Below are 12007 nucleotides of genomic sequence, written 5' to 3'. Positions count from 1 at the left end.
ACCTCGGGTTAAGAACTTTGCTTCAGGATGAGAACAGAAATTGCGTGGCAGCAGCGGGAGGCTCCATTAGCTAAAGTGGTGCTTCAGGTTAAGAACAGTTTCAGGTTAAGATAGGACCTCCGGAACAAAGTAAGTACTTAACCCGAGGTACCACTGTATTGGGATGGGGGGTTGCCTTCAAAAGTTATCTCTCAGAAATTCTAGGAATCCTGTTCCCAGAATGCCATGCTGACACAGGAGCTGTTTCCCAGCCTTTCAACTAGCTATGCTGACAGAGAGAAGTGATGTTGACATTGACCGATTTCTCCTAAAGCTTCTCTTAGCTATCAAGCCATTCCTCTAAGTAAGCAAACAATGACCATATATCCATCAAGCCCAGTGAGCAATATATTATTATTAAAATGAAATGCAGTAGATGGTGGTCTGTTCTCGATTACTCTGTGAGATGGCTTCATTTAAAATAATGTAGACTCAGATTAAAGGCTTGTGCCAAGTTTCCCATGAAGATACTTCTCAGGGCCTACATCCAAAATCCATGATGAGTTATTGTTACATCTTAGCAAGGCTAAGATGAAAATTATTGTTACAAGAAGAATATCCATGGACATTTTTGCACATGAAGCAAAATAATCAAAGTGTGCCCAATCAGAGAAGTGATAATTAGGCTCCCTAAGAGACTAGGATGTGAGCTGGCTTTAGCAACGTGTGTGGTAAAGACAGGAGTGCTACTGTGTATAGCTTATGTGTTTTTTCAAGGAAACAGGTCTTCACAAGAATATGCTGGTGAGATACTTTCAGTCAAAGCTTGAGAGAAGCATGTAAGCTGTTAAGTGTGGGATCTCAGCCCTTTCAGCCAACATTTCAATACTAAGGCAGTCTTTCCCTTGCCACCTTCATGCTTCTCCAATGTCACTACTCGTGTCACTTGACATAAGAAAGGCCCTCAGAGCTAATCTTGTGTTTGGTGCATGTAAACAAATGCTTGGGCTACCTCGAAAGGGAGAAGCCGATCAGCTGATAGGAAGGCTGCTCGTGGAAAGCACACAAAGGGACTAGGTCGCTGGACTGCAACGGTGAAAGTCATTTTAAATTAAGCAAAACCAAAAGAGCGGATTCAGAGCTTAAGAAGCACCACCAGTCAAAATGGCAGATCGCTTCTCTGTCAGTGCTTCATTCTAACGTCTAAAGGAGAACTTGCACAAATGAATTGCATTAGGAGAAGCTCTGGAAACTGAATGTGAAAATGCAACATTTGATTTAGCTGCATTGTGGTGAGTGTAGTCCTTCGTTGAACCTCCATATTGCAGAGCGCAAAACACAATGAAAAGGAAGTGTGCATTCCCTTTTCCCCTGAAGTATCCAGAAGTGCTATGTAGGAGGCACTCCTGCAGCAGCTAAATGCTACATTGAGCCTCAACCAGCATCCAAAAGACCTACATAGTTCATACTGGGCTATGTTCTGTCTCTGCCACTTACAATGCCTAAGAGAAATAGCCGGCTGTTGATAGCTACCATGAAAAAAACAGCAGCACATTTAAAAACATTGAAAGCCTAAGTGAGAGATTCCTACATATAAGATCACTGCTGCAATCCATGAAGCACTGACCCATTGTAATAGCCATTCCTTTCCGTGTCAGGTGCATTGCTCCCAGACCACACAAACATTGCTCCAAAATGCAGTACAAGCTACACAAAATTACTCAAAAGGAAGTCCAACTGAGATCAACGGGACTTAACTCTCAAAACAAGGGCACATAGGATTGGAGTCCTAGTCCTTTTATTTTCATTAAATATGAGCCTTAAAGGACCTTCATCATGAAGAAGGGAAGATGGAGGGTACAGGCTGCCGCTTCGTCTATAATAGCTTTATCTTCCTGATTTAAAGCACACTCGAGTCTACCGTCAAAAGGTGAATATGTGCCCGCAGTATAAGAATGCTAAATCAACAAAGCGATAAATCCCCATCATGATGTCCTGAGCTGATGAGGCTTATGTGGAGCAGCCAATAAGAGATGAGAGCCGCACTTACAGCAGTGGGAAGCATCCACAAATCTCTAACATGCCTTTCTCACTGATAGTTTTTCACTGATTTAGAGGCTGGGGACATGTGGCCCTGGAGATGTTGTTGAGCTCTAACCGCCATCAGCCCCAGCCAACTGGTCAGTGATGATGCATGTTGGGAGTCCAGACCCAGCTACTTCACCCCTTATTTAAACCACTGGTTTACAACAACACCTAGAAGGAAGCTGAAACATTACCTTCTCTGCTTCTTCTCGACTCATGGCCAGGGCAAGCTGGAGCTGGAGCTCCTCCTCTCCAGTCGTTTGTGGCCTTGCCTGCTCCAGGTCAGAATTGAACCGAGGGGATGAGGAAGAGGCTGAGGGACAAGAAAGAGATGAATTAATGCTGCAAATGGGATGGAACCCAGCTGGGGGCTGCTGAACATGGTCCATAGCCGTTCCAGAATCTGACATTTTGCATGGGTTTTGCAACAAATGACCTTTCTCATTCTACCCCCCTCCCCTCCTTTTGCAGATTAAGTTCATGATTTGAGACTGCAGGTCCAAGTTATTAGACTGCTGGTCCAGGGGAAAGGTTATACCTCATTAATGGAGCATCTGTAATGCACACAGAAGGGTCCAGGTTCAGTCCCTGGCATCTCCAGGTAGGGCTGGGAGAGACACCCTGTCTGAAACCCTGGTGACTGGATAGCTCAGTAGGTTAGAGCATGGTGCCAATAATGCCAAGGTTGCAGGTTTGATCCCCGTATGGGATGGCTGCATATTCTTGCATTACAGGGGGTTGGACTAGATGTTCCGGAGGGTCCCTCCCAACTCTACACTTCTACAATTCTATGAGTCGGTGCCAGTCATTGTGGACCAATGGATTGACTTGGCACAAGGCAGCTTTTCATACTCCTATGTTCATATGAGGGGCAATGGGAAGAGCCCGAGGAAGAGGAGCCCTTTTGTGCGCAATTGCGTTCAGCTTTAGGAACTTGAAGGTTCCTGTTGTGTTTCCACAGCATCATCCTTCTTGAGGATGACAAGAAGAGCAAAAGTATGTTGCTGGCTGCCCATGCTAAGGGTCCCTGATGTACCAGGACAGTGACTAAGGGACTATATGATCCACCTATGCAGGTTACAATGGAAGGAATTCAGCATTGCAACTAAGGAGATACAAGCATTTCTGCTTGTCTGGTGGGACAATCTCCCCTCTTCTCCCTCTATGCACTTCCTGCAGGTTCTCTTGACCAACCCCTGCAGCTAATTTGTGGGGGAGAAGAAGAGAGGGGGCTTGTGGAAGTCCTTGTGCAGGCTCCACTAGTGGGAATCTGACACTACGTCCCTAAGTCAGGCTACACTGCCAAGCAGCAGCTCTCCAGAGCTTCAGGCAGGTGTCTCTCCCAGACGTGTGTGTGTCACTTTCTCTCATGCACAGTGAAGTCAAAGGATTCATCTATATCAGGGCTGTCCAACTCCCAAGAGACTGCGATCTACTCACAGTATAAAAAATCTGACAGTGATCTATCCATTGTCATTGGAGCCAGAGTTGTTGAGCTTTTTTTAATTATTATTATTATCATCTGAATTATCTATATAGATAATAATATTATAGACTTAAAGCAGAATCCTACTTTGTAAACCTCACTATGTTGAATGGGGCTTATTCCCAGATAAGCAGGAATAAAATCACACCCTCAGATGGCAATTCAATGGCAATTGATCTGACAGGAAGCTCCATTGAACAAGGGGTACTTGCTTTGCATCATAGACATATCCTTTGAAAACTAAAGTTTTGACTCTAAAGTTGAAGTTGTAACAGCAACTAGCTAGCAAAAATTCCAAGAATTGGAATCCTCCAAGATAAACATAAATCACATCACCACCTGCTCTAATTCCAATTCACCTGTTAGAATAGCTTGTTTGCATATCAGTTAACTGTGCTGGGCTGAAAAATAATGTGGGCAGAAATGTGGAGGCCAAAAGGTTGGTGGTCTCCAAGGACTGGGTACCTGTTCCCCTACAGATGTGTTTGGACTCCAGTTCCCATCAGCTTCAGCCAGCACGGCCAATGGTTGGGAGTGATGGGACTTGTAGTCCAGCAACATCTGGAGAGCTTCAGGTTCTACGTACAGAACAGAGGACCCTAGAAACAGCTTCATATAGCTGGTTCTTCATGCCCAGGTCTTAATACACAGAGGCAACAATCACCCCAATCTCATTCTCATACTTGCCCTACTTGCATCAAGAGACTGGTCACCCCTGTTGCTGCAGTGATGTGAATTTCAATCTCAGACCACTGAGGCATAGGTAATGCCATGGTGGAAATCTATTGTGTAGATTGGCCCCCAAAGACACCTTTACAAAATTCTTAAATCAAAGGCACCTCTTTGTAGGAGTTAACACAAAACCCATTTGTAGATTGTAATGTGTAGTGATAGCATATGTGTAATGTGCCTGCTTTTAAAATCTTATGCCAATTACCGTTTAGCACTATCATGCGACTTGATTATCTGCCTGTGCATTGCATGTCATGTCCATAGGAGAATCTTCTTTTAAAGAACTGCATAATGTATGGGTGGGGAATCTGTCCTTTGGACATTGTTGGGCTCCGACTCCCATCAGCCCCAGACAACACGGCCAATAGTCAGGGATGAAGGGAGCTGTAATACAACTAAGCCACAGATTCCCAACACCTGTTGTAATGTAAATGCCCCTGTACTACCTACAGCAGGCATCGTAACACAGCACTTACAATCTTCCACCTAATCCTATTTCTCCCTGCAACTTCTCCCAAGTTCTATCTTCACAGCTAGAGGGGGAGAATCTGAAAAATATGCATGAATGTTCTGCTTGGAACTTGGAAAGCAGGGGGGAAATTGGTTGGAGCTTCCAGAGATTCTGAAGGCAGAAATGTCAAGAAGAATTTCTGCACTCTGCACAGCTCATGGTTTCTCTTCATGGGCCCTTCATGAGAGCCAGTGTGGTGTAGTGGTTAAGAGCGGTAGACTTGTAATCTGGTGAACCGGGTTCACTTCCCCGCTCCTCCACATGCAGCTGCTGCGTGACCTTGGGCTAGTCACACTTCTTTGAAGTCTTTCAGCCCCACACACCTCACAGAGTGTTTGTTGTCAGGGAGGAAGGGAAAGGAGAATGTTAGCCGCTTTGAGACTCCTTCGGGTAGTGATAAAGCGGGATATCAAATACAAATTCTTTCTTATCCATTCCACCCAGCTGCCCTTTACTTCCTAACCACAATGCTAAGTAATGGCAGGAATGGTCCTGCCAACTTTCCTTATTTGATCATAGGGGAAACATAGAATACCTTCCCCGGAATGTGTATCTTGAAAACTGCACACAAACTTATTCTGTTCCACCCACACGACCAGGTGCCCCAACAACTCCCCACCTGGGAAACCAAGACCATTCACAGATGATACGAGGCATTCATGCAGACCCCTCCACTGGCAAAGGTGGTGGTCAGAAATGCAGCCACAAATCTTGATCCACCAGAGACAAGGCAGCTCACCCATGACACACTTCACTACTCACAATTAAAGGAGGATGGAGACTCTCTTGACCTGCCATAGTCTTCTCCGTACTGTGATGCCCGCCGCCCATAGGCAAGCTGCTGGCTGTTGCTGCTACTAATCCCCATGCCTTCGAGAGACATCCGCTCTTTGGTTTTCAGGGCATAGGCTCTCTCCTGCTTCAGTCTCTCCTCATCCTTCAGCAAGCCCATCACTTGCTTTACCTTTTCCCGGACATTGATGCCCTGGTCCTTGCCATCGCGGTCTATGTACTGGAACTCCTTTAAGGTCTGGATGGTGTACAGGTTCTCCCGGCACTGGTGAGCCACCTTCTCTGAGCCAGTTTTGATGAGGTAGTCCAGAAGAGTCAGCGCCTTGTAGACATGGCGCCAGTTCTTGCCACTGTCGTTCAGCCGCCTCCAGATCATGCCCATGACCTCGGCAAATGCCACGGTGTTGAAGGTCAGGTCTGCAATCTCGGACATCAAGGAGCTCGGGGGGCCCCAGGGGTCATTGGAGGTGGCCTCGCGCACCTTGATCTCTGCCTCAGAGTAATTGTGCACAATGTTTTTCACCTGCCGGCGCAAGGCAGAAGTAGTCATGGTTGAGCCCTGGAGGAAGATCTCGGCTTGCAGAAAGGAATGGCTGGATTGGAACCCAGAAAGAGAATCAAAACCAATTCTTCAGGTTGATCTGGAAAAAAGGCAATGAGATATGCATTAGGGCTGTTGACCAGTTCATTTTAGCCAATAGGTTTGTTGGCATCCGTCTGTCTCGGGAGAGTATGGAAGAGTGCACCTTCAGGGGTAAAGTCAACCCTGCAAATGGGACAGACATGTTTTATTGCAGGTGGGGCAGATAAAGGCTTTGACCAGTAAATCAATACATGTAAATCAGAATATTCATTTACCTACAGAAACAGATTTTCTTCCCCTCATATAGAGCCAATGTATTGGGGGGGGGAGCGTGAGAAGTGTGGCCTAGGGGAGTTTTGAGAGGCAGAGAGAAAAGTCTGGGGGCCAAATTTGGCCCCTGGGTCTGATGCCCTGCAGGGAACAACTCCCAGCCAGTAATAAATTATAGCAGCTGAGCAACCAGAACAGCTGGTTGCATCTCTTAAAGCTGGAGAATTAGATAGCTGCAAACTAAGTGACTGCCCCAATCTCTCCGAGTTGCAAACTACAACCAGGTTCAGTAAAATGAAGAACTAAATGGGCAGCCCCACCTTATCCTGCCATTCTGTAACAACTGACACATCTGTTGGCTTGGTGGGCCATTTGCAACAGAAGTTTTGTGTTGCAATTAAAGCAATCTCTTTGGAAAAAGAGATGGGGAGAGTGAGACCCATTTGCAATCATGAACTATTCCAGAATTTGAAGGTTCGGGGTTGTTTGTGGTTCACAGTAAAAACAAATACAGCAACAGGGAAATAATCCCCCTGACCAAGCAAAATGTATCCATCTGTGTGTAAAATACAAAATACAAATGATGCATGTGTGGGTGAACAAAACCATTTGCATTGCAATGTCCATCCAGGTCCCACAGAATTGACTGGATTCTACCTTTTGATACAAATAGGGCTGCTAATTCACACGCGAAGCATCTTGCTGCAACCCCAGAGCTGGATCAGAACCAATATGATTTTCAGAAAGAATTGGGTTGGGGTAGGCATCCAAAATATCCAATAACCAAGCTGGACTCCATCCACTGCAACCAACTGTTCAGCATCTAATACACCACTGAGCATAGGAGTGTGCATTATGTAGCATGCATCACATGACTTTTTGCTTTCCAAATCTATCTCGGATCATTCAGAGCAAAACACCTTGTGGCTGAATTTCCCTAAGGAAATTCAGCTTCAAAATTAAATATCAAATCTGATAAAAAAGGGCTAAAGAACTAGTATCTAGAGTGAGTTAATTACCAAGGTTTCTCTCTCACGGGGGCTCATGATGGGTTACAAAATATCTTTTAAAACTACCACAAAAAATGCAAGAACGTTATGTAAAATCTTAAGATAAAGCCCTGCAAAATACAGAACTGTGATGAAAAAAATCCATGTCATCACATTTTATTTATAAAGAGCCTAAAATGACTAGGTGCTGTACAATACTTTAAAAGGAGAAGGAGAAAATTCCTTGCCAGTAGGCTAATCTATCACACAATAAGAAGAGTGAGGGAATGGATGGAGAAGAGGGGAGTGAGAGATGCACAAAACCCTTCATTTGCTTGGGATGCTCTCATCTGGGACTTGTCCTACTTGAGTCCATGAGAGATTCATTCAAATTTCCCAAACAAATCTCCCCCTTTACCTCTAACTTCACTTGCCCTGCTTTTTCCTCTTTCTTTCTCTGTGTTGCTGACTTATCAACAGGCCACAAAGAAGGCAGGGATGAATGGGGGGAATGTTTAGTTGCCTTTTCCAACCCCCCACCCATGCCAACAAATACACCCACACCTATTTTTGCATACTTCGCACTTGAATTCCCACTGAAACCAGCAAGGGTGAGCATGGTTAGGAGTCAACACTCTTGTAAGCGCCTGGCTGACCATAGCTCCCTGGTCATCCTCCTGTTCGCCATTGCAACCTGCTTACTCACCTGCCTCTCACTCTGCCCCTCCACCCCTTAGGAGATACCACTGCCTGCATGCTCGTTTGGCTCTCAACCTGTTCAGTAAGCAGGTGGTGGTAGCAATGATGAGGACCAAATGGAGACCCAGGAGCATCTTATGGGAACCTTGGGGAGGAGGGAGTGTGTCCTACACAAGTGCCCTTCAAAACCTGGAAATCAGTACTGGGCTTCTAACGAAATCAATAGGAAAATCATGCCGTCGTTATCGTGGACCAAGTGACAAGGAACTGCTGCCTGTGACTCAGCATCACCAAGCAGCCGTAGGCTGCTTCCAGACGGGTGGCTCCTAGTGCTATCCAATCATTCCTTTCCATTTTAAGCTATGAGTGGGATTGCACATGATGCACCAAACTACCAGGAGCATTGTGCTCGTGTTCCGACTCCACCAGCAGGTGTGATGTAGCTGTTGTAGGTGGGTCCATGTGTCGCTCAACACACTTTTGTGATAACTGTTGTGGTGGGTTCCATTTTAAGGCTCTGCCTTCATTTTATTTTTAATCAATGTTTTAATCGTTGCTAAAACGCTTCACCCGCTATTTGTTATGAAAGAGTGGTGTGGTGGGGGACAGTCACAGAGGCGGGGAGGACAGTTGCTGGTGGTTTTAAATGGCTAGGAGTGGACGGGAGCGAAGACTACTACTATTCTGCAGTCCGCTCCCAGGCCCCGCTACCCAAGGCCTGGCCAGATTGGCTAGAATTCAAATTGCTGGCCAGCGGGAACTCCCAATGTGCCATGTGGCTGGCCCAGGGATTACCCAAATGCCGGCCACTTGGATGAACTTTGCTCCCAGGGGTCTTGGAGCCTGATGCAATGGGCCACAACTGCTAACTGGGTAAGTGGCCATTATGTTGCATCAAGTATTTTCCCCAGTGCATTTTCCCATCACTTACTCTCGTCCTTATTGCACCAAGTCCAATATTTTGGGGGAGTGGGTTTGTTTCCCCAATCAGCTTTTTTTGCCTGAAAATATTGACAGTTTGGAACCGCAAGCACTTTTCATGGAGCCCAGCAGGGCAAGCCAGAGTTTTGTGTGAATGTGGTTGAACACCCTAGAACGTGTCCCACACTCTTTTACAAAATGCAATAATTCCTCAGCCAACACATGGATGTAGGACATGGCCCCTTGAATAGTCTGAAAAAATGCTAGAGTAGTTCATTGAGCCACAGGGCAAGAGACAATCCCAGGTCTATCTATTTAAAACATACGGCTCTCCCCCAAGAATCCTGGGAACTGTAGGTTTTTTTTATGGGTGGTGGGAATTGTAGCTCCCAGTTCCCAGCATTATTTGAGGGGAGCAATGACTGTTAAGAGTGGTCATGAGAGTGTTTTAAATGGATGGTGTGGATGTAGCCCTGATTTGGATGGCTCAGACATGCCACGCTTGTGACATGCCACACTGATGGAAGGCAGAATCTTCAATATGGCATCAGGAAACTTTCCTCCCTGTTTATAGCTTGTCAATCAATCAGAGTCTTAGCAACGAAGCAAAACCCATCGACTGATTCATGGCTCCATCATCTCTCCCATGAACACACTTCAGGGTGAATCATTTGCACAACGTGAAATCACGACGTTTAAGAAATGCTGCAGCAGTTTTGCAAAACCCAAAACTCCAGCCACCAGAAACAGAGTGACATCATCTGCCCTTCAGTTTCAAATCTACCCTTTGCCACATATTTTAAATTCCTGCCATCATCCTAAAATGAAATGCTGCGGAACACTCAAAAGAGATTTAAGAAAACTGGATTTCTTTCTTTCTTTCTTTCTTTCTTTCTTTCTTTCTTTCTTTCTTGTTCCCAAATGTAGGAAACTGACCAGCCTAGCAACGTTTTTCTTCAGGGTTCCTGTAAATAGATCCAAAGCAAGCCACTAAGGACTGGACTGGCTGGGGACAGATCATCCCACCCCTGTTTACTTCCTAAATTGAAGCCCCCTGGAGAGAAGTCTCTCTGAAATGCAGTTGCTTCATCATCACCTTGATTTCATCTTTTGCCTTCTCCAATGAGTCTAAATTCAACCTTCCCTTACAAACTCTGTTTCCCCCGCTGACTGGAAATGCATACCCATAAAGCACACGCCCGGGAAGTTTGTGCATGGCTCCTCAAACCAACAGAATGAGTCATATATCCTACTCCTCTCTAGGGGAACAGCTCCACCCTTTGCAGTAAGCATGACCTGACTGTGTCCACTTTTCTAGGTGAGGAACAAGCCATCATCCTTCTCCACCCTGATGACGGTAAGCATCCCTGACAAGTGAGTCAGGAAGAGAGAATCTAGAGACTGCTTGCGTACGGCTTGCAGAGTTTCTTTCAAGACATTTCCCTGTATTGATTGCTCTGCACAATCCAACCCACTTACTGTTTTTAGATTTTGAGTGGAGCTTGCGCGCCAGGAAAATGACTGCAGCCAAGCACAGCAACTCGCAGAGGGGGTGGAAGGAACGCGCCATTCCATTGTAACTTAAAAAGGAGGCGATGGGAAAGCACACTGCAGCCACCTGGACCAAGCTGACCTGCACTGAAGCCAAATAGGTGGACCACTGCCTGGACTGGCATACCAGTGGCCATGACCAGACAGCACAACAGCACACAGCAGATGATGGCTAATCGAGCTAATCGAGCAGTCAGCATGTTAGGTTGTAAAGTCTGGGTTTCTGAGGTGCTTTGTGACTATAGTGTGTGTGTGTGTGTGAGAGAGAGAGAGAGAGAGAGAGAGAGAGAGAGAGAGAGAGCGCTATGTCTTTAGACATCCATCGTTCAGCCCAGACACTGAGGTCCAGTTCCAACGGCCTTCTGGCAGTTCCTTCACAGCTAGAAGCAAAGTTACAGGGAACAAGGCAGAGGGCCTTCTTGGTAGCGGCACCCTCCCTGTGGACTGTCCTCCCTTCAGATGTCAAGGAGATAAAGAACTACACAACCTTTAGAAGACACCCAAAGGCAGCCCTGTATAGGGAAGCTTTCTTAATATTTAATGTTTTATTGTATTTTTGTATATGCAGGAAGCCACCCAGAGTGGCTGGGGCAACCCAGTCAGATGGGCGAGGTTACAAATTAAATAATAAGAATTAGTAGTGTTAGTAGTACCTTGCGGACTGTAATACCACTCTACTGTGTCTGGACTGAGAAACATAGAGCAACCTGATTTTAAAGCTGAGGTGGTGTGGCAGTTGGTCATGTCGGTGGCGGCGTGTGGTGGCCGACCCAAAAAAAATCAGGGAAAGGGGAATCCAGGGGCCCCATTGGTTGTGGCGGGGCATAGGTATGTGACTGGAGAAGGGAATTGGAGAAGGAGGTGTTGTAGACAACAATATCATGAGGCCTCACAGCAGGTCAAACGATGTGTCCGTCTGGCCAAGCATTGTCTATGCTGACTGGCCTAGCAGGGTCCATTTCAGGGCAGATAAGGGTCTTGCACATCATCTGCTACCAAGGGGTGGGGACCCTTATTCAGCCTGAGGGCCACACTCCATTCTGACAGCCAGCAGGGACACAAGGCCAGAGGCAGGGTAGAGCAACAACAGTTAAGTTTTACCTTTGTACAGTAGGCTGGTTTCTACACCCCCATACCCTAGCTCCTATTCAGACAAGGAAGAGATGTTTTCAGAGTTCAAGGATATACACAAGCCAGGCAAAAAAACAACAACATCCCAAGCAAAATGTGGCTTGGGAGAGTCTGGAGGGCCACATAGAGGGGCATGGAGGGCCGCCTTCCCTCCTCTGCCATTGGATCCTTTTAATAAAAACAAACCAGTGCTTCAACTTGGGACCATTCGTACAGAAAGCGTGTGCTCTACCCATGAGCTCCCTTCCCCATTTGCAGAGCAGCAAGGGCAAGGAGAT

At 46.2% G+C, this 12007-nt stretch overlaps 1 protein-coding gene across 15 annotated transcripts in view; it reads right to left on the bottom strand.

Moving 5' to 3' along the window:
* The window catches only part of EPN3 (epsin 3), a 36265-nt gene that overhangs the window by 19136 nt on the left and 5122 nt on the right, over positions 1 to 12007 (bottom strand). For 14 of the 15 annotated variants that reach the window (XM_083598163.1, XM_083598173.1, XM_083598170.1 and 11 more), the window contains exons 2-3: positions 5556 to 6226; positions 2259 to 2377 (exon numbers count right to left, since the gene is read on the bottom strand). In XM_083598163.1, the coding sequence (XP_083454289.1) occupies positions 2259 to 2377; positions 5556 to 6135 (699 nt within the window). In that variant the 5' untranslated portion in view covers positions 6136 to 6226. Of the gene's footprint in view, positions 1 to 2258; positions 2378 to 5555; positions 6227 to 10526; positions 10817 to 12007 lie in introns of those variants that run through there. The other variant, XM_083598167.1, reaches the window with a different exon arrangement.

Source organism: Podarcis filfolensis (assembly GCF_964270895.1).
Source record: "Podarcis filfolensis genome assembly, chromosome: 2".
In the NCBI taxonomy this organism is placed as follows: domain Eukaryota; kingdom Metazoa; phylum Chordata; class Lepidosauria; order Squamata; family Lacertidae; genus Podarcis; species Podarcis filfolensis.
The sequence above is the reverse complement of the archived record's forward strand: the minus strand, read 5'-3'. Positions and strand labels throughout refer to the sequence as shown.